The 24,235-nt window shown below is 38.3% G+C and overlaps 1 protein-coding gene across 2 annotated transcripts in view; it reads right to left on the bottom strand.

Moving 5' to 3' along the window:
• The window catches only part of fibcd1b (fibrinogen C domain containing 1b), a 74,827-nt gene that overhangs the window by 12,109 nt on the left and 38,483 nt on the right, over positions 1-24,235 (bottom strand). For both annotated transcript variants that reach the window (XM_026297900.1, XM_033325482.1), the window contains one exon: positions 13,404-13,500. In XM_026297900.1, coding sequence (XP_026153685.1) covers positions 13,404-13,500 — 97 coding nt within the window. The remainder of the gene's footprint in view (positions 1-13,403; positions 13,501-24,235) is intronic.

Genomic DNA, 24,235 nt, shown 5'->3' with positions numbered 1-24,235 from the left:
ACGTTACTAAGAGTTTAGTGCTAATTAAGCACCAGGCATCATTAGAATGCAATGCTTTAAAAAGTCAAGACATTCTCCTTCAAATATTAATATCATCAGCAGAAAAGCATTTCTGACCTTTTAGTCTACTAAACATTCACAAGCAGAACTGAAGGAAAATTAGGCTAATATTTAAGACTAAAATAAAAAAGATAAATGATCATTTAACAGTATGTCCCACAAAAGTGCTGTGGGTGTGCAAATGTTGCCATGAGAGCTCAAGACTTGAATGAGAATAAAATGCCTATTGAGAGTCTCCCATCGAGGTGTAGTAGCCCATACAAAAAGCGTAAAATAGCACTGGGTGTCAGGTACATGTTTAATTCATTGAGAAACATGCTTTTCACAGTTACCATCACCTCACCCTTTATTTATAGTCTTATTCACAATGCAGCAGCACACAGCAGAGATACCATCCTGCAGAAATGTACACTTATCTTAGCCCCGAAGAGTTGAGGAAATTTTAAAAATGAATTGTTAATCCACATGTTGTTTTGATGTCTAACGTCTGACCAGGCATGAACAATGTGGAACCCCTTAAGAAAACGCCGTCAAATCATGAGATGAATTCTTTTCTTCCTTTCCTTCCGCCTGCTCTCTTCAGGGGTCGCCACAGCGAAATCATGAGATGAATTATTACATGAAACAAAACAGAAAGGGGATGATGTGGCAAGAAGCTGGGTTCTTGTACGAAGACTTTCCTGTCACTGTCATTAGCAGAGCCATTCAATCATTGCTTAATCAAATTTCCAATTGTGCCATCTGTACACATTTAACATTCCATTATGACAATCTTCTGCTGATAAATGTTTTTTAGCTGAAAAATAACATCCCTTCCCTTTTTAAACAGACTTCTTCGCCGTATGAGCCAAACCTGATATTGGAACCACTGCAAGTAGCAAGGTGGAGGAATATACCTGTAGGCTGGTGATGAGAGGCATCAAATAAAGTACCTTGGCCTTGTGGAGAGGGCTACGAATTGCTCTGGTCCTCATACATACCGAAATTACTGGCAGAATTGCTGCAAATTGCAGCTATCTCCACTCCAGCAGTGCAATCTAGTGCAGATAGAGTGTCTGCCTGGGTACAGCCGCACCAATCAGAGACAGCAAAACCCTCCTGAAGGAAGCAGAGTCAGAGTTGGCAGCTGAGGCATCATTGTGTCAGCATCAGGGCTGATTGGCAAGGCCTCAGCTGGCTTGCTGACTGGATCTCTGGACAACATCAGCGTGTCAGACTCACTGAGGAGGAATCACACTCTTGAATAATTGAGTAGATATGAATGCAGTGTTGAAGGAGCTTTAACTGCAAACACTTCCATGTGCTCTAAATAATAGATTGCAGGGGATTGTAGTTTATATTTCTCTTTGTCATGTGGGGTATGGTATCATCATTTCTTGTAGATCTTGACAGCTGGGTTCCACACTCATCTCAATCAGTTTCTCTGGTAAATTTTGACCTGCACACTATACCCTGCACTTCCATAAACATATTAAATGCATTTACTCCACATGTACTCAAACTTGAAATGCCATATACTGTAGTACTCCAGCTTATAAGTTGTCTTTAATAAGGTTTAGTAAGATTTCTGGTGCATTTGCCCTAAAGTTTCAGTAAAAGTGGACAAGAGTTCATAAACTTGTGACCACATGCAATAAATGCTTACTATACACATATTTAAAAATGCATATAAAAATGTATCTGTATATACTCTGTCTGAATACCCTAACGTAAATAGAGTATATCATAACTGTACTGTATGTGTGTATGCATCAAAAGATATGTGACTATCAATTATAGGGACATATAATGCTTTGATGCTGAGAGAAAAAAAATATCTGTAAATGCAAAATCTTGTTTCAAAGGTATTATTGGAAATTAGTTCAATGAGCACACAAATGGTTACCTGTGATGGTATGTGGCACTCATGCACCTATAGACACTTGCGGTGACCTCAAGGAGACATGATTTATCAAATATATCCATTTATAGTGCATAGTGCCGTACCCACCAAGGATTTTTCTTGTCTTTTCACGTATTAAGTGAATAGTCCAATATAATACACAAGCTCCATAAAGCCCTTTTCATGTGGAGCCAATTATTATGGCAGCAGCTGTATAAAACACTCTTGCTGAAACACTCTTAAAATTGTACACTGTGTCAGAGTGAGGAATTAAACATAGTGTTAGCAAACTGCTGTGGTTGTACTACACCATGAAATGGTTTTCTGGATTATAATTATCTGTGGGTACGGCTGGAGGGAGTAAATCTACAGGGTAGAAAGCCAACAGGCAGCATGAGCCACACGGGCCCAGTGTGTGGGCAGACACTAACTGTAAAGGGCTGCACAAGGCATAAAAAATAACTATTGTTTTCCTGACATTAGGGTCACCTCTAGGTGATAACAGTAATCACTGTTCTGCTTTAGTTCAATATGTTGTGTTATAAAAGGTTCTACAAATATGGAATTATAGTATTATTAAAAACTCTCCCTAGTGACTGTTATATTATAGATACCGTATAACTGAGGACTGAGCAGGGAAACTATGTACAATGAACGCATTGTTGTTCTATAGAATTATGTGGCATAAACACATTGTTAAGTCAAATAATGATTGATTTGCAATTGTAAGAATGAAATCACTAGTGAAATATAGTTTGATAACATTTTACGTATAAGACAATATTGTGCACATCGAGATTAATTCTATAAACGCATCGTGAACACAACGGAAATGAAGCCACCTCACAGTTGTGTTAGGGGAGCACACTGACATGTAGGATATGTAAACTGACAACTAGTTTCTCTAGTGGAGACTTAGTGATCAAATGTTACTTATTGTAAACAATTTACAGGCGTTTGGATTAAATATTTGCTTGCTCGGGAAGAATAAATCATCATGAGGACACATTTTAAATTGTGCAGCTGGCAAATTATATTGTGAGAATAATTTAAAATGTGCAATAATTCTTAGAATATGTTTATGTGCAAGCAGACCGAATGAAAAGTTTTCTCAGCAAAGTGATAGGAGTTTTTTAGAAACAATGGAAGCGACGCACGGGGATGGATGGTGAGTGCCTGGCAGAATAATGAGGCTATTTATTGCCTCTAACGGGAACAGAGAGTTCAGGGGGAGACTGTGTAGAGCCTTGTGGAGAGTTTCTCTAAGCTCTGACCTTCCTGCAAGGTAGCAGTCATTATTGACTTTACACCTGTTTCAAATCAGCTTCCAATGCACATTGTGTGCCCAGCCTAAGTAAGATTGTGCATTCTTAAATTTGGAGTCTTATGCACATGCATGTGAATTGTATATGACGCAATATGCCTGTCAGGAATATGCCTTAATGGTCCAATTGCAAAACACTAATTAACTAATTAATAATGTGACAAAGAAAAACATTTAGAAGTAGTCCATCACTTCTTTCATACGTTCATTTAAAAAAAAAAAAAAAAAAAAAAAAGAAATCACTGACATCAATACATTTTCTTACATTTTTTAGCTTTAACCCCTCTTTTACCCTGTGCTTCCATTGATGTATCTCTTCCTTTCTTAAAGTCTGGTTGATTATCTTCCTCCTTGACCACTGTTCCCCCCCTTCCCTTACTCCACTGCTTTAATTGCTAATCATGCTCATCTGCTGTCTCAGCTATTTCTTTGCACTCATCACCTGTCTATTCTTTTCACCTGTCCTTTCTACCTCTCTTAATACCCCAGTATATAAATTTTACAAAATACTAGATGGGTACAGACACTGGAAAGCTGTGCAGCCGAAAGACTTGTTTTTAAATGAGGCAGAAGCAACACCTATCTAGTAAAGACTGGAGTGATAAATCTCCCAGGGAAGAATCGATCTCACTACTGTACACCCCCTCTCTCCACTAACCTTTGAATGGTGAAAGGTACTGACCCTTGCCCTTGCTGTGCACAGTGGTACTGCAGACAAGCCAGGACAAGAAGCAGCAACATATGATTGGAGTGTCCGGCATCTTTTCACAGATGAACCACTGTCAGGGTCAAGGTACACAGTTGTATTATGTCTTTTATTCCTCGCTCTCACAGAACTGATGTGATTAAAGAGTAATCAGAGCTGCTGTCTACCCTTGGGGTTTCTGCATCATTTTGGACTTAAGGGCTATGTGTAGTCCCTATGAGAATGATTAAATGTTTATTCAAACCCTTGGCCCTTCCTTTCATGGCTATGTCAAACTTCACTGGCTTTTTTGCCCAATTCACTGGCTTTTTTTTTTTCAATTGAGCAAAGTGTCCACAGACAAAATAATGAAAAAAAAAAAAAAACATAAAGAAGGCAAAATGAGCTGTCATCCTCACAGGAATTGTGATGTTCTTTGATTTGTGCTTGCTTTTGTAGATACTGTCCTCTTTATGTTTTCGACTGTGTGACAAGAATATAAATGCAAGCCTCAGGGCGCTGCATTGTGGTACAAGCAAGTTGTGGAGGATAAATGTGTGTAAAGATGTGTTTGTGCATAAGTCTGTAGGAAAGAGAAAGATTAGAAGGCATTAAATGATAAAACTGAGAAATAGTTGCCTAACTTAAACATGTGGAATGATATCGCACAATAAGACTGCATCAAAACATATAAATGAGTGAATTAGAAAATGGGTGTTTTCAGTAGCACATCTATATTGAAAATCCTATTTTCTGCTTAGGTTTTGTATGGCCCTAAGAGCTCTTCATAAGTGAGAATGTGGTTGTGCCCCATGCAGTGTGGTAGAAGTCAGGCAAGGATCTACCATCTCAAAACGCAGTTTCTAACAATGGCAGCTAAATGACTGCATTATTATGATCTTTTTTCAGTGCTTTTGTAGTTCAACAACAGTAGGCTGTGACCTTTCCATACCCTGTTCTTCCTTTTCTCAGGAAACCAACTACGCAACAAAACAGCTTAATAATAGTGATGTAACTTTACATATATCCCCACAGAGAATATTTTACTTGACCTGAATAAATGCTCTCTTTCAGCATTTCGGCCCAATCACATCTATTCTTTCAGTCCCATTGTTTGCACCTTCTAGCATCTTTGCATGTGTGTGTATTTGAGTGTGGACTGTGAGTCCTCTCTGGACTGAAAATGGATGGACTCCCCTGCTGTGCATGGCTCCGTTGTTTCTGTAAGCTCTGAGCAGTTCTACACCCTGGCAGCTAATTGGCAGAAATTCTGTGCTGTTTTACATTGATCTGAGAAATATGGGAAGGACTCCTGCTACAAAAAAGAGATAAGGACACCAAGGGACGGAAAGAGATGAAGGGAATGAAAGAGCTCAAGAAAGACAAACAGGCATGTTTGGCAATTAGTTATTATACCTACTGGTTCCATTTGTATTTGTGTATGAATGTTGATAGATGTGGGTGCATATGATGCTGTATTTGTTAGTGTTTATTCACTATAATTTGCCACTGTGTGTTACATTATGTTGCACTTTGATTTAATAGTTTTTCTAACACTGTCCTTATACATTGTTTTCTCTCCTGAGTAATTCCAGGCCGCCTTTTTGATGTGAAAGGGCCCTCTCCTACTTTGGACTGACACAAACAGTCAAGCCTGTCAAACGCCCATCTCCAAATTATAGTCATCCTCCTGCCTGGCTCCTATCAGCACCCTCTCTTTTGCATAAACACACACAAACTCCCAAATAACTTATTCTTTGTTACTCATCTCTCTATAATCACATAGGCTTACAATTCTCAGGGCAGGCTAAGAGCTCAGTAATAGCACTTGCACATGCTCCACTTGTTAAAGGTAAGCAGTAGGCAAAGTGGTTATCATTGCAATTTTTGTAGGATTTTGTTCAATTTTAGTGGCACAAAGAAAAGACTAGAAGATGAAAAAGAAGTCTTTTCTACGTCTTCTCAGTTGCAACTGTAAGTCTATCTTTAATGAGCCAGTCAGTCAATAAATGTTAAACCACAATGAGGCACTCGTGAGATAGAGGACAACTTCCAGGCAGAGCAGTCAAGACACACAGATCTTTTTATGTTTTTCCCTGTCACCATCGCAAAAATATAATATAACATGCTCTGGGCATCCTCAGAGAAAAGAAAATCACTAAACACTTGAGGGGAAAAATGACTGTTGCATGTTATTTGATGGTGCTGAAACGTAATAATAGAAAAAATAATGTCAGTTTTTATGTCTTTTGGGCTTTAGCTTTTCTATTATTAAATCTTTATGCTAATAACCAGAAAGAACCATAACTAAAAATTATTTGTCAAGTTGTTGCACCACAAATGCACAGACAGACCAACAAATTTACAGGTTTTATATATTTTAAATGACAAAAATCATCCAAACATTGTAATCAAGTCAAGCACACTGTAAATACACAGTTCTGGCCTCACTGGTAATTGCATACAGGAAACACCAAAGTGCATGACAGTCCAAAAAATGTTTAAATAAATAATGTGTATGAACACTGATATAAGCCTACAGATCACAGCAGTCGCTCACGGCTGCACAGCAACTTGAATGATACTGTATGTGCAGGGGAGAGTGCATTGCCATTATTGTGCAGATATTGTTTTGAGGCATCATGTAGCTGAGTTATCTCTTCATTACTGTGATGGCACGAGGAGAAACAGTGTTTCTGTCCCTGCTTTTTTCGGGGCACGGTGATCTGTTACAGCAATACCAGCAGATCCATTTACCTATCATCACAGCATGAGTGTGAGATGATTTTCTTTATGAACCTCCATGTATGGCACCAAATAAAGTTAAGTTTCAGCTTAGTTTCTATGTTTATCTATTTACTCTCCCTCTCGCTGTTTGCACTCCAGTTGTACAGTTGCATATGTACATTTTGCCAAAATTGCATTCCCTCACCCAATTCTGATGTGCAACAGTAACACTATCAGTGCCACTCTAAAGTCTGACGTTACAGAATCTGGTTTGTATATTTTGCTGTGGGAAATGATATAAACTGTCAAAGACACAAGGACACAAGCCATAACATTTTCATCCACATTTAAATTCCACTCCCTCGGGTTAAGCACTTTTAAAGGAATTTAATATGTTTTTTTTTTAGTTCACATCTTCTACAGCTGGCTTATTAAACAGTTGAGTAACTATATTAGCATTTTTGTTTTAGATTAAAACAATCCATAAGGTATACATGTGTCTTATTTTCCCTACGGGATGGGGCAGACAGAATTTCACAAGTAAATGGTTTTATGGGTGACAGCGATCAGAATCTCCGCAGGAAAAGGCAGGCATGGCATAGCACATCTGTGGGTGTGGGGTGTAATAGTCGGAAATCATCTCAGAAAAGGTGGATGTGGTATTGATTGTCCAGTGATCTTTTAATAAGTTTAGGCTCTGTGCTGCAGCCTGTTCTTACACTGTTTTGTGCCCAAACCAAATCAAAACGCTACAAAAGGAGAGAACATACCTAACCATAAGCGTGTACAATTCAAGTTTAGCTTCCCTGGCCTGCAAGAAAGTCCAGCTGAGTGTCAGTCAAAACCAGTGTCCCCAGACCTACAGTAATTTAACAAAGTAACCTGTGTAGCCAAGTATGGTAACCCATCCCAAAGTGCACCCGCAACTTTCGGGTTAAAAGTCCGACTCCCTATCCATTAGGCCATGACTGCCGCTTGTGTGTGTGTGTGTGTGTGTGTGTGTGTGTGTGTGTGTGTGTGTGTGTGTGTGTGCTTTACACATTTTACATCAGATGTAAAGTCCCCCAGCCTCTCCTGCTGCTTCCTGTCTCCAGGAAGTGCTGGTCCACTTTTAGAAGTGGAAGTTGCGAGTTGAGAGTCTGAGCTTTAAACAGAAGAGCTACAGGACAAAAACAAAGATTTTTGCATATAGCGACTTTCCAGGCAGTAGAACTGTTGTAGATCTGTGTGCACAGCTATAATGACTGCTTCATTAACCAACATGTTTGCCCTGGAGGCAAAATGAAGGGCTTCCAGCAGGGGGCCTGAGATATGCTTTAGGTGGTTCAGCAATAGCTTCTCAAAGACTTTTGTGACCACAGATGTGACGACAACTGGCCTGTAGTCATTGTTATGCAACAGGGGGACAGTATAATTGTGCATTTGAAGCAGGAGGGAATTTCACACAAATTGAATGTTTGGATGAAAAATCTGTGTGAACACAGGAGCCATTTGGACATTACAGGCCTTCAGACAGAAGCTAAAAATGAAAACCTCTTAAGGTATCCACTTCACTGAAGCAGCATGCAGGTTAAAGAGGGTGAAGGGTAAATCTGTTGGAATTGTAAGTTGTGTAGTGCGTGACTTGGGGCCAGGAGGATGCTTTGTTTTTTAGCTTTTCGGTGCAGGTTTTAGCATCTAATATAAAATGTCTGTTCCACCGCTGCTTATCATTGGCCTGACAACGCTTCCTGACGGACTGGAAAAATGTTTTTATTGCTGTATTTTAAACAAGTCTTGTTAAGAACTCGTCTCTGCAATGACCTTACAGTGTCATTGTGTCAGTAAGCTCAGTCAAATCATTGTTCCAATTCCCACAATGTTTACAACAGGCTTTGTGGATTTTAGTTTCTACCTGTATATTGCAAAAAGATCAGAGGGTTCAAAAGCTGCATCAGGGATGGAGCTGTAAACATTCTTTAACACTGTCACTGTTTTCGCCCCCATTGGGAGACTAAACATACAGTGTGTATTTGTGCAGTTTATCGCTGAGGTTTGCTCTGTTAAAATCCCTAGAATAATGAGAAGAAAGGCTGGGTGCTCTTGCTCCATACTGGTTATCTGGTCAGCCAAGCACTGCAGCGCTTCGCTCTCACAGGCTTAAGGCAGGATGTAAACGCTGGCTAGAATAAAGGAGGAAAACTCCTATGGTGAATGAAACAGCTTAAGGGTAATAAAAAGAGCTCTTACATACTTTCTTTAACACTTTGACATCAATGCACTAACCATCACTGATATAAGAGCAGATTCTGTCTGCCCTAATTTCCACCAGCTCTGATACACAGTCCACTTCATAGAGTAGAAAGTCTGGCAGATATAATGCAATGTCCAGGGTGAATTCACCTCGCTAAGTTCACATGACTCAAAGTGCAACAAGAGAGTGTGGACTCCTTGTTTTTCTTGCAGAGTAATAATTTGTCTATTTTATTGCTCAGAGAGGTTTGTGCCTTGTCCAGATGGTTGGAACCTTGCCTGCAGAACAATGAAAATGGATAAAGGGCCTTGGGGCCCACAAGCCACCACCCGACCATACGCAGACTACAGACTTTTCAACCAGTACCAATACAAAGACTCATGCTTTACAGCAACGCAAGCAACCTGCCTGCAATAAACATAAACTGAAGTTGCAGACCTCACTATGCTAAAAATTATACCTTTATCATTACACTGTACAACATTGTCAGATAGCATTAAATCAAGGTGATATTCTAGCAGTTTTAACATACATTGAAGTTGTACTACTCCCTTTCCAAGTGAAAAATATTGTTGCAGATACTCTTAATATAACTGATGCACAAACACAATTAATATATAAGCACTTAACCAATAGACACCAAATAAACCCTTATTGATTTTGCCAGAACAGTCTGCTTTTTTGGATCAGATCATGCAGAACCAAATGTGCTAGGATTTTCTCATGTGTGCCTCCCAGCACTACTACTAAATGTGGCAGCAGTGCCACTTTCAATATGAATAAGCAGATGTCTGACATTTTAACTTTTCTTTCTTATTCTTTATTTTCTCACCACGACTGTTATTGCCACTATAATTATACTACTGGAAGTTCAATACAAGCAACAACAATCCTAAAAGGAAAACAGAATTTACCTGAGTATTACGGTAATGAGAAATCTTCGGAGGTGATGGGTGGCATTAATGAGCAATATTAGTCTGGAAGAGGTATCTGCAATGAATTACTTTCTAGACTGCAAGCATGAATGTATTTTTCATTTTTGCCCTGAGGGTAATCGATGATGGGGGTGACGAGACAACAGCACAGCCTGAATGAGCAAGGGTACTGTGAAAGGTTCAAAGTAGCCTCCTAGCTCATTTAAATTCAGTGTACTAAATCCAGGGCTTTCCATATTCCCACCATGTTCCAACAGCATACCATTGGGAGATCTAGCTGGCACTCTAACCACGTTTTTTATTATTTATTTATTTTTTATTATTATTATGGGCTGCACTCTGTAATGGCCTCAGGTCAGCAAAGAGACCCAGATCTTCTTCAATTCACATAAACTCAATAGCTCTATACAGTAGATACATAGAGTACCAGGAATGATCAATTATCAAGGCTCATTAATGACAGACAAGTGTCTGCAATAACTTATTAAGGAACAGAATGATGCTCTGTTTTAATTTAATTATTTTATTTTAACTAACAGATGTTTAAAGTGTAAAATATGAGGAAAATCTCAATAACAAACCCATAAAACAAGCACCTGCATAAAATAAAAACCTTTAGCTGTACCACAGACTAATAGATGCCGGACCTGCTGAATATTTGCTGAGTTTATTCTGAGTTTACTGGCTTCCCTAAAATCAGGTTCTTACAACGTGGTTCCTTCACTGGGTGTATTTTCGTTGCATATTGATATGAGACTAACACCGCCAACAAATTTAGTCCATCCCATTTTGGGTTGTGGTTGGTCCATCTGTTCAAGGACTCGTACAATCAGGTCACTGCTCCCACCCTCTTGTTATCTGCCTGGTCAACCACCCCTGAACCTGCTACTGTGGTCACCTAATAAATCCACCTTAAACACCCTTGTAGCTGTGATTTAATCATGATGCTATGTTAACGTGTGATTGTAGTTAATGGTACTGCTAATTTGGATTTCTCGGACTTTGTACAGTTAACACATGAGGCACATGAAGCTGTGGGACTGAACAGGGAGGTTTTTATAGATTATTTTCTAGCCTATATTTCATAACTTCACATCAAAAACATTTGTTTAGCACACTAGGAATAGATGTGGTTGGCTCCTATCCTTCTATGTGTGAGTCTTGTTCGGACAGCTAGGTTTGTTTTATTTAAACTTTATTTCTTTATTTTGACAGGACAGTGACTATGTTCCTGAGTGGTTATGAAGTTAACTTTTGTTATATTTGTTTGATTGATTTGGCTCCACCTGCAGGCCTTTCCCTTTGCTTGCCTCAGTTCTTTAGTGTAGTTTTGTGCTGTGAGATTTGTCTGTTAACTGACTGCTGTCTTCTGAACAATAAATGGTGTGAAAGGCGGGTGTTATGCTTCCCTAACCCCTATTGCCTTCTGTGATAAATACCCACTAATACTTATTAAAGTGCATGTGTGCATGTGTGTGAAAGACTGCTGATGGCAGAGTATCTCAGCTGTGGTTTGACACTTCTGTGACCTTGACCATGTGCATTTTTACAGAAATAGACTTCTTCAAGCTCCACTTCATCCATTGTTTGACATTGTTAGAGGTTTTAGAGACACACAGACTTATTAGGTGATAGCTCATTAACTCTACTTCTCAATCCAAATTTACTCAGGAAAAATGCTGTTTTTGTTTAAGCAGACCGGATTCGGTGATCAGTAATGCACAAAATATGAAAGTGTATTAGCTCTTTTTACAATGACTGTCAATTAAGCAATAAACTTTCTTGTTTAGTGAAATGTTTTATGAAGTTCTTAAACCAAATTGTTTTCACAGGAACTTGGTTTGATGAGACGAGTCATCACTAGTAGGCATCTTGCCAGCTTCAGAGTGCTGTCTCATCACAATTTCATTGCCATGAATCATGGTGCAGTCACAGTATGTTCTATATGCGGTAGGTGGGAGTACCCCTGAAGGTTGGGGATCAGGACTAACAGAGTGAGTGTTTGAATCAGAAATGTAGCATACAAGCACAAGCTCAGGATAATGTTTTCAACAACAACATCACAGAAGCCAAGACCTCTCATCAGTAAAATCTTATGATGTCCTTGCTAGTTTTGTTTCCAATTTCTTGTTTGTGGTACAGCAGACTTCATCTCTACAAGTAAGTATCTTTGGTGGCATACCATAATGAAAAGAACAATTTGAGGTATTGAGGCATGTCACTGGGAATGTTTGGGTAGACAGAGATAATAGTTATGTAGCAATTAGCAGCTGAGCTCCGCAGACATGGTGATTATGTCTGTGAAAACAGTGATTAGATGTTGCTACAGACTCTAAGCTGCAGTTATTTCTAGTTTAGGCACCTTGCTTCGACTCACCCTCATAGCTGCTTTTCTGGTTATCAATTTTCATATTTAACACCTGATGTGAGAAACCTGCTTTCAGACTGTTTTGCGCCCTTATACTACCTGGACAAATGTCAGGGTAATTAAAAAGAAGCCACTCTAGTACTGAGAGAAGTAGCTGTGTATTGCTTTACCTTTTCAAATAGGCAGCTTGAGGAGTGTTTTTTTTTACATGTACACTGAACATAAATCCATTATATGATATTAAAGTCTCATCTATTTAAGATGTTCTGAATATGCTGTCAGTGCCATTACTGTCCCTCTGTTCATAAGAGCATGCAGCTAAGTTAAGAAGAAAACCCATGAGGGGGCCGAAGGGTACCCAGAAAGAAATTTAGTCTGTTTAATGAAAACTGGTGTTAAGATGAGGAGTTTGGCTTTGGAAAAGTTGATAATTTCACAGTTGAATTCATCCTTTTGTTGGATTTTTTTCTCATCATATTTGTGGCGAGGCATGGGCTAATGTGTCATGCTGCCAGCAAGAAATACAAGAATTTGGACAAGCATACTCTGAAAAATACAAACTTTAAGTAGAATGAGACCATGCAAAACCTGTAAGATTAACAGAAAAGAAATTACAGTGTTGCTATGTCATGTGAAAAATAAAAATATTGTAATTGAATTGCTGTCTGTTTGGCTTGTGTTGTAATTTTATGGTGCTGAACGGACAGCTCTGGTAACGAGCACTTCATACACATCTTTTAATTTGCTGCAATATTCTTTGTCCCTGTCACTTGAAGTGGTTTTTATTGTCACAGTAGTGAATGCTATTACTGAATACTTGATATGATAAGTCAACAATGTCTAACGTGTTTCTATTGGCCCCTCGGGTGTCTCTTTATCTTGATCCATCACTCGCTATGAGCAGTTATTCCACTTTCAATGAGTGACTTTCTTTCATCTTTCTGCTTTGAGTTTGAGCACTGCACTTGTGATTTTCTGTCATGCAGGCCGTCATTATGCTGCTGAGATGGGGACTGTTTTATAATGTCTCATCAAAATGTAACCGTATATCTAGTAGCCAACATTAACAGTACTGTGTGAAAATCTACTTTCTAATGTTTGGCTTGGGATGTTAGTGCAGGCTACAATACAGGTACAGGAGGCGTGAATCATATGTTGGCAAAAACACACATATTCCTGAGTAACTTACCGAGCCAGTGTTCACCAGTAATCTTGCCAAATCCCTCACGATATGACTCCCATCCTCTGAAGAAGTTGACCGAGCCATCTTCCCTGCGCTGGATCACCTACACAGTCAAGGAAAGAGGTCAAATGAAATTCATCTCATACACAGTGTTTGATCATCCTCTGTGATGACTGATTTCACGTCCAAACAATAAATGCTGAGCTGATCCAGAATTAAACTTTCTGAACTCATAAATACTTGCTCCCTCACATAATAAATAATGCAAATGTTCTTTCTTCTAAAAAGTAAATTTGTTGAAAGCCACTCAAAGGAATCTATTAAATCATGACTGACTTTGAATCAAATCACCATGGAATCTGCATACATAATTGAAATCTCAGAGAAGAGATTTTGTTCAAAAAACAATAACCTTAAATACACAGAGAGAACAATAGTGTGTGAAGAACTGGAGATATTGTGTGACAGAGTCTTACAGCATGGGAAACAAAGGAAATATTAGCACATAGCATATACAGTACTTAGCAATTTAGCTCAGCTGTGTGTGCATGTATGTGTGAGGGGGCAGTATCTGTATCATCCATGAAATACTCTATCCATTAAAAGTGCTGACATGCCAAGCGTCAGGCTGAGGATGAAAGGAAATTGGAAATGTGCTCCAGAAGAGGAAATGAATGCAGATGGAAAATAGTCTAAGACTCTCTTTTGGAAGGCTGTGTTAATGTTGAGATGACAAAGGAAATTCTCTGAGACAGTTTATGTTCAGCGTGACTAATCCCCTAACATACCATAAGGTACCAGATGGCACCAACAGCCATATTTGCTTTTAACATCAGCACAGACAAAGAACAAAATCCTGCAGAGCAGTGGCAAAATCTTCATCCTCATCATTTTGATCCTCATAATTGTTTTCATCATGATCATCTTAATCATCATTACTGTATCATCATCATTTATCAAAACTATCTAGCAATTTCAGGGATTTTCCTCCTTAAAGAAGTTAGATTCCTCCTCATTTAGAGCTCTCTGAATTTGTTCGACATAATATCAAAGACTGATTTCTTTACTTATTACAGAGATATCACAAAACCTATATTCTGCCAACAGATTAAAGTCCATCTTTCTGATCAAGTCAGACTCTCTCAGGAAACTCAACCTGACAGCATTTCCATGTCTTTCTACACAATATATCCTGAAGTAATTACAAGTCCATTATTTTTCCCATCAAATCTTTCAAAATATGACAGATTTCTTGCATAATTCTGAACTCTTGCCAGCCACTATACTCAAGTAAATTGAGGCAGCAAACCCCAAGTCCTGTAATGATAAGTCTGGTCTTCTATATATTATTATTATAGAGTGCCAACCATAAGCGTAGACTTAATTAGAATAATAATTTACTTACTCTGAAAATTTGTAGATTCCTAAAAGACATTTACTGCAATGAAATATTTTCATGGTGATATTAAATTATAACACATATAACTCATCAGGGTCAATAACCTGCTAATAAGTCTCATGCTACAAAAAAGCAATGTTGTCATAATTAAACTAATTAAACTAGTGTTTTCTGCTGATTGCCAGATTAACTGATGAGATTTACATCAAAACCTTAACAACAATCTACCCTGGCATAGTCACTACATTAAAGCATAGCTGCCACTAAATTCTCCTTCAATTTATGACTTTCTATCCTGCTCATCTTACTCTGTGCTTCCTCTTATGCCTCATCTTAACTACATACAAATTAGCTAAAATGGAGCAGACTTAAATGTATAATGCTATATTAAAAATGAGGTGGAGGTTTTCCTTTTTATTCATTCATAATTGTTTTTTCTATCCCCTGCAAGACAATTTCACAAAGTGCCTCCTCAATCCAAAAACTGATGAGAAAACACAGAGAAAGAAAAACCTTTAAATTTACACCAAAGGAAATCAGAAAGATGTGTCAGACTACTGCCAGTCTTTATGAAGAGATTTTATCCAACTCTAATTTTTATCCAAATAATCTGTGGCCTTTGAGAACAATGTGTCATATCATCACATCTCAGAAAAACTCTAAGCCTGTCTGGCTCTATATACAATGTACAGCCACCTGACTTGTGACAAAAATGTCTGATAGATTTGAGATGGAAAGAACTGAAAAAGTGTGCTTTCATAACAGCATTGTTCCAGTAGTGCAGAAAGCCATTGTGAAACACAACCAGGAAAGACACTCACAATATAAAATGTACAGTAGATACTGGTTTAGTGGTCAGTTGTCACATAAAGCAGCACTTCACAAAAGCAGGTTATCCAGCAAGCAGTTCAGTTCGGATTAGGGTTAACAGTCTTGTCTTGCTGGCCCTTCCTCCTCCCATGTCTAGCATCCTTGTAAGACTGGAGAGCCACTCAAAGGTTTAATTGCATGTTGACCCTGAAGGTCAGAATCTCTCTCTCTCTCATTTTGTGTGTATATCTTTGTGTACAGTACTGTAAGTGTGTATTCCCTATAAAAACATTAATTTCATGTGTTTCAAAAGGGAAGGGCAACAAACAAAACTGAGAAGTGGAAGGAAGCACGGGATTTGGAAAGTGCATGATGTTGATGGTGCAATGTTACAGGATGTACAGGACACTGTACAGGATGTGTTGCATGTGTACATACATTTACATTCTTATATATGCCTGTATAAATTTATTGTATTGAAAACCAACAAAGTCATAGTCACTACATGTGTGTGGATGCAAATGTTAATGCTTGTGCACCTACTTTTGTTACTGAAACGTGTGTGTGTGTGTGTGTGTAGAACATGCAGCTTAACATCCCAACTGAAAAATCCTTGCACACAATGTCTGGCTGGAGGCCAGAGCCTGACATCAAAGTTGTTTCTGTCAAGGTCAGAAACCAACAGGCTTGTTCTATCTGAGTGTGGGGCAGGTGATGGTCTAGCAGCACACATAATGTGCTCTGCTGTTATGACACAGCAGCTATTTTATTAAATGTTTGAGCAAAGTCTGCAAAGTCTGACAGCATACAGGATAAGGTCACCCAAAAACTGAAGTGCACGATCAATAATGACTACAGCCTGTGTCCATACTAGCATACTATTAGCAAACAGAATAATAATATTTAATACAATGCAGTGGAGTTGCAGGAATCAGGTTCTAAATTTTGTAAATGTTGGTTTAAATATTTAACTCTATAGCAGAAATTACCATAGGTTTGGAAGATTTGAAGCACCATATAGATTTTATTATTGCAATTGTACTGACAGATAATATATTTTGTGCACCATCTCAACACTAAATATGAAAGAATAATTCTGGGACAGTTCTCTCTCCATCAGTCTGTCTCCAGTGTTTCAACTTTATCCCTTTTCTATGCTGCTCTAAGGTAATTAATTCTTTATACAAGCTGTTCTACATGCTCCACAAAGCCTAAACAACCCATCTCTCTGAGATGTTTCACAATTACCTCTACTATTTTTGCAGCTGCACATATTTCCTATAAGAAAATACGTCATGAAGAAAATCTAGGAAATGTTTTTAATTCAATAATATCAGTTAATAGCTCACAATATGGTGAGTGCAATCAGTGTTTATGAGTCAGTAGAAAAATCTGTTCAAATCACAAATTACTTAATATACAGTACAGCTTATACATATTGCCAAGTATTTTATGTTTCAGTTCATTAGCTCCAATTACCTTTACCTGAAATTTTAACCTAGGTTTACCTTACATTTACATATATTACGTTTCCATTACTGATCCCACCTTTGAATTTGAAAGCTGCCTAGTTGTGCTGCAAAAGCTGAACAATAAAATAACTGTCTTTCTACACCAGCTTTTTTATTGATGCATTGTAACACTGTACAGCACGTAGGCAGACAGGCCATACCGATGAAGGAAAATACCTTTGAGGGGGACAGTGGCTGCTGTAACATGTTTTGTCAAAGTGTCTGTGTCAGCAAGGCACCATAAACTAAGTATTGACAGTTAGAAGACTCTTGTAGAGTACTTTCCCTCCACAGTCAAGGGAAATTTGTGACTGTTCTTGAGAAAAATAAAACCAGTGTTTCAAGACTGCAACCTATTCCAGAAAAAAATGCTTTGCAGCAAAGAATATGAAAAACAGCCGGTTTTACAAATACATTTGATGAAATTCAGACTATTTAAGAGCTACGTACCACACTCCAGATGGTAAATGGCATGTGTAAGTTATCCAGTAGGTAAACTGTTTTCACCCTCCAAACATGGAGGTCATCTAAAGTGGCCATACAGAGTTAATAAGCAAAGCTTCAATCCGTAACGACCCTCACACCCAAGACGTTCTAAGGGGCCACTGCACTGGCATGATCACATTAAGCTTCGTGTAATCGCTGCAGTAGATGAAGGTTACTTAACAAGCTGCCTTAAGCTCTTCAGCAGGCTTTATGTCAGCTACTGGGAGCCCATAGTGTGCACAGATGGACACCTTGACTGACAGACCAGAACACAGGGAAGAATCAGTAACAAGCATTTCGAAGCTGATTGTAGAAGATTTACAATCTGGCATGTGACTGGGTGGAAAATAGGAAATGTGCCAATAGCTTGTTAGCTCCTGGCATGTGCACACTGTCAGCACACTGTGTTTATATGTTTGGTGCTTTGGCAGCAGATGCCATTTATACCACTGCTCTATACAGACTGATTAGATTGGTAACATCATCAGGGAGGGATTGATCCATCAGCCACAAGAGACAAAGTAGGATAGAAAAAAATGAGAAAAAAAAGGTATATACAATATGTGGGACTACTAAATACAGTACTGAAAAACAGAGCAGATCAAATAAATGAAGCAAGCTTTGAGTCAGGTCTGAGCCACACGTCCTTTCATCAGATTCAAGATAGATCAAAACAGACTGACTGTGGAATTGTTAACAATTTGATTACATTGTTAAGAATATTGATGATAAAGTGACAAATTCAAAACTGTCTTGATGAAAGCACTCATAAATCCACAGCAGTCTAGAGGATCGCTGTCTTCAAAGAGGACTGCAAACATCTGTTGGTGAATGTTTTATAATCCTATCAGAAAGACAGATGTGCTGCGAACACGACATCAGCAAACAAGAACAGAAGGAGAAACCCAATCAGCCACAAAGACTTTTTCTCTTTCTCTCTCCCTCTCTCACTTACACGCATGCAAACAAAATTTCTGCATTTACATGTACTTACTGTAAATGAAAGGATTATTTCTGGCTTTCAGGAGGAACCTGATTTTTGAAACATCACATAAACAAAAAAACCTGTTTTTTCTTTTTGGGTTATGGGATTAAGAGAAACCAGGCTGGCACCGGTAAGTTTGTGCAAAGACTTTTTGAAGACACAGACTCTTAAAGAACCGCGATAAAGATCCAGTACAATGAAAGTATATTTACTGCAAATCATTGCTGGTTCACCTTAAGAATGTAAGTTTCCTTGCCAGTACATGAATAAATAGTTCTTTTAATAGTTGATAGTAATTTGACCGTGTCTAAGACATGAGCTTTGAAAATACAAACCTAACTCTGTTAACTGAACTCAAGTAAACAATGTCTCAGTTTTAATATTATACAATATAAAATATATAGTATAAAGGTCCAACAGCAACAACATTGCAGCAAGACCTATTTATGTGTGTGCTCACGTAAGAGAGAGAAAATACAAAATAAGTGAATGTCCCTGCAGCAGCCCTGACAGAACTGCCTAACCTTTACTCACATAACCTGCAACCAACCCCAGCTAATGGCACTAATAATAAAAATGATATCGTAAAGGATGTCTGACACTGCCTCTGATAATGCTACCAATAGATATGCTCTCTTTCAGCACCACAATGAACTGTCTTCTCTCCCCAGTAAATGTCTGCATGAAAAAACGTCCAGAAAAAAACAACAACAACCTAAATTCTCAATAAAATTCTGATTCTAAACAGCAGGAAAACCATTATAACAATGGTTAAATTGTACGCTGAAGTTTTCAATTTAGTTCCCTACATTTACAGTAAGACACAATTTTAAAAACATTCATCCTGGATTTTCGTTTTACTTACAAAGCAATAAACTAACACAAATGAAATATTGAAGAACCTCTGAGCTGGATAGAGATACTGAAAAGCTACAACGTACACTCTGCATAGCTCAAAAGCCACTCCAAGCCTCTAAAGGAGTGATACAACATGCACACAATCATACATTCAATCTCAAACTTTTACATTTCAGTTCTTAGCTGAATTGAATATTTGAGTGTGATTGCAGTACTTCTGATAAAAGCACCATTTGATAATGCAGCTCCACACTGCACTCTGATATATCTACTCTCATTCATTATTTATGCTCCGGTCATTTTTAGTCCTTTCCTTTTAACAAATAAAATAGTAATAATAGAAGACATTACCCCTAAGCTGCAAGGCTGTATTTAAATGGAATGTGAAATCGCCCTTTGCCGAAACAGGTAGACCACATGCCCAAAGGATTACTTTATCTGAGTGAGGGGCTTTTTGTTTATGTGTATGTATGTTATTACAGTATGTGTGTGAGACTGCGTGGATCTGTAAGCACATATGAACACACATTTCCTCAATGTAGACATGCATACTTCTTTGATTATTTGAAAAGGTCATTTTGTATCATACATCTCATTCTGTAGCAGCAGTGTGTGATACATGTGTTTGTGTGTGTGTGTGTGTGTGTGTGTGTTGAGGGGCTTGGGGCCCAGTAATGATAGTCCTTTTCTTTTATGTCCTATCTGCCATCATCCCTCCTACGTCTGTGGACAGACAGTCTCCAGGGTGTGAGCTATAGCAGTGGAGAAATACTAACCAATTTCTTCTGACAACCATCCACATCAACCTGTACTGTCTCCTGTCTTGAAGTCACTATTAAGATGTCATTTTAAAAACACCAAATGCCAGTAATGACTTAGATTGTGTTAAACTGATTAAAACCCTCACTAGCTTCTCTCCCAAGTGAGACAGTATATACAGTAGTTTTTGTATATGACAAATTAGAGCTTCAGTCACAATTTTAATATGAGTCTGGGTAATTTGTTATTGTAAGCAAGACTACACAGCTGTTGTAAAACAGCAGCCACTATGACCACAAATGGTAATTATAGGATTATAAATGAGTTTCTGACTCACATCTTCTGCAAGATTTCTGTGCAGGCATGAGGTAGAAAACAGATCAGATTGCTGGTCAAAGCTCTGGATTTTATGAAGTGCAAGAATAAACACAGGTTTTAAGGTTTTAAGGTAAGATCACTCAAACTGTTTCTGTGTGTCTAAGGTTGGTCAATGCATATTACTAAGGACTTGTGTTTGGTGTGTGTTTCAGTTTGGGAGTTCTGGTGTGGGAGCTGATAGAGAAATAAACTGATGGCTTTGGATAGAACGTGTGTCAGGGTGTGCGGTTTTTTTTTTTTCTCTTATAAAGAGAAAAAAAAACTTACCTGGCAAACAGCATCTGTTTTTATGATCCAGTGTGGCTGATCAATAACACTGATTAAATCTTGTATTACCACAGTTTGTGGGAATACACAGTTTGTGAATCTCAGCCCATTTACTCTCTGCTAACATGAATTTTTGAATGTAGCATATCTGGCATATATCCAGTATCAGGTACATTTTAAATAAAGCAGGATACATGCTAATGTTGCAAAAACAATAAACCAAATGAGTGCACCGGTGCTTTTAACTTGGGCAGCAGGCAAACATTGTGACAATGTCATTTTTTATGCTCATTTTAATTGCGTGAGGGAGCTTCTGTGCTTTTAAGTTAAACTCTGCTGTCAGTTAACACAGGTCATTCCTCGCTAACTCTGTGCATAGTCTTATTTAGCATTACTGCTACTTGCTGTTATTTGCCCAGGATGTCTGTCAAAGATGGCATCTGTCACATACCAGTGTAACATACAACAACATAGTGTAAATGTCTGTATATAAGCTACTGTGTAAACACGTTTTCTACCTCAATGCTGTGCACACATCCTCTATAGTTTAGAGGTTTATGTTTGCTTGTTACCAGCATATGCAGATCAGATCATAGTGCAACCATTGGCACTACATACTCAAATGCATGTGCATATTTATGTGAATGTAGAAGATAAACAAAATGTGCATCCACTTACATAAACAACCCCAGGGCACCACAATAAGTTACTCCACAGGGAACCTTTAATTGACACAATTTTCAGAAACTGGTTGCTGCATTATATTTTGTACTCTTTGACATTTGAAAACATAGTGTTACAGGCTCACAGGTAGAAAATGAATCAGAGTGAGAACTCTTATTTATGTTAGTTACAAACAGTAGCATCTATCTTACAAACATTAGCTAGCATTAGTAAGCTACTAGTCAAGTAAGGCTGAGGTGAGAAAACTAAATTACCTCAGTTGACCATTGGTGCAAGTTATACCCCTTGTACCCCTAATGTTCAGCTTTTCAATGAGTATCTTATTTCTTTTTTATAAAAGTTACACAATCATGTTTTAAGGAGGTTTTGTGTTTGTTTTGATTAGCAGGGCGGTGTCTTAGTCTACACTTACACTACAGCTGTAGTGATTACTGCCTCCGCCTTCCTCATTTCTACTGAGGGGGGGCAGAGAGGGCCCAGTTTCAATCTACTGAATCTGACAGCTGACAAAATGACTGTAAACTCAACCTATAATACATTCTGTGGTATTTATTGTCTCTGTGTTGATGTAATGGCCAGCGTCATAAAACACACTATAAACTATAGCTAGTAAAGGACAAAACATTTTGTTTGAAACCTACCCCTTATACCTTCAAAAGGAAAAAAAGAGAAATTACATTTACATATCTATGAGCTGTTACACCCCAGAAGTTATTCCTGTGACTTGCACCTTTTGTAAAAGCTGATGATCTGGACTTCTGTGACATTTTCTTAGATGTTAAGCAAATCTTGATGGACATTTTGACAATGTGCCACATAGTTAACTCTGCATGTGCACACATTAACATGCTTCTGCTGATCACCATTATTTCAGACAGGTGCTTTATCCCAGAGTCTCCCTAAGAGCTACCATTTTACAGAACAGAAAGATTTTGTCACAGGCTATAACTGCATTAAGGTATTTCAGGGCATAAAGAAAAATATAATTGCTGTTCCCTATTGTGTTTTTGTATCTGCAAGTCACACTTTCTCTCTCTCTTCACATCTGATGTTTTCGTCAGTTCCTTTCTCTTCAGTCTCATCTGAGTCCCGCTCTCTGCTCTGTTCCTTCCCTCTTCTAAGTAACCTGCTTGTCTCTCAGTCTGACTGCAGCAGTCTCTGTATCAGTGCTATGGCATGTCAAAGTATGCTAATGAGGTGGTAGCATATGTCTCATTCCCTATTTAAGCTCAGCCATCAGAGACAGTAAGCCACTCAACTCACCAAGCATCTCCCCACCTGCCCCTGTTGGATCACAGAAAGCTGATCTCTTAATGAGGCTCAAGCGTTATCACAATCAGCTCAACACACCAGGCAGGATCAGTAACTCTTTATCACATCAATCTGAGCTGCTAGGTCAATCCTTCTCTAGGAGAATATGCAAAGAGTTGTTAGTTGACATTAGTGCACTGTATGAAAATAGGTGGGAAACCCTGATATGAACGCATGCATGCTCACACAGGCTGTTTCTTCTGTACATCTACACACTTTGGTGCAAACATTAATTCATGCAGAGACATAAGCATATACCCACTGAAGAACATGCAGCACCTAAATCTATTCTATAATGGCGTCCTATGCATTCTGTCCACTGTCCTTCCAATGTAGCAGTGACCTGAGTTAAAGTGTGTGCTGAATGTGCAGTGGAAATGCCTTATAAAACAGGCAAGGATGGCAGAATCTACATCCCAGGTCACATACTTTATTGATGAAATATTAATTGTAGAACAAACAGACAAATACATTCGCAACTTGCAGGTGTTTGCAGCAAATGATTGGTGCAGTAGTTAAGCTATTTACGAATTTCAGAAATGATTCTTTTTGAAATCATGGAGACATTTTCACACCTCTTTAACATGTTCACACATTCATTAGAGGAAGCCTTAAAAATGTCCATACAAGTTTTAAAATATCCATCAAAATGGTGTCAACAAAATCGCATCACACCCACAAACTGATAGAAAATAGCAGGTTTGATTTTGTAACTATCTGCAGTACATTTATTTATTCCCTTAAAGCATGAAGCATCTGCCCCTGGGTGCTCACACACTGCAAAATAAAACAAGAGCTGTGATGAAGTTGTGCAGCTGAAATTTCAAACTTAAGTATTAGTAAAGAACTTAGTTTTCTATTAAGAAGTGCTCTGCTCTCCCTGAGGACTGCTACAGTACACTTCAGAACAAAGGGAAATAAATGGTTCTAACCAATAAGATGGTGAGTGTATGTGCATTTGCGTGTGTGTGTGTGTCTGTGTGTGTGTGTAAACACAGTAAAATACATCTAAACCACACTTCCAAATATAACTTCAAACAGCTCTGTGTCAATGTTTGTTCACCTCGCTGTCTCTCATTCCCAAAAGACACAGGCTTCCAGTATACAGTCTCACTTAAACAACTAGGTTTGCTTTAGCAAGGCCAGACAACTGACAAATGTTTGATCAAGGAAATAGACACACTTCAAGAAACTCTAAATATCTTTTTCCATGTTACCTTTATAATACAAAATCTTCTCAAAATGCTAGAATACAAAGGCAAGAATGCAAGCTCTACAAAACTGGAACAGAAACAGGTCAGACATTCATTAACTATAATAGAAACGTTTTTTGTGAGTTTGGAGCACAATGACAAAACCAAATTAAAAAAAAAAAAAAAAGGAAACTATT

The sequence above is a fragment of the Mastacembelus armatus genome, chromosome 12 (genome assembly GCF_900324485.2).
Source record: "Mastacembelus armatus chromosome 12, fMasArm1.2, whole genome shotgun sequence".
NCBI lineage: Eukaryota > Metazoa > Chordata > Actinopteri > Synbranchiformes > Mastacembelidae > Mastacembelus > Mastacembelus armatus.
The sequence above is the reverse complement of the archived record's forward strand: the minus strand, read 5'-3'. Positions and strand labels throughout refer to the sequence as shown.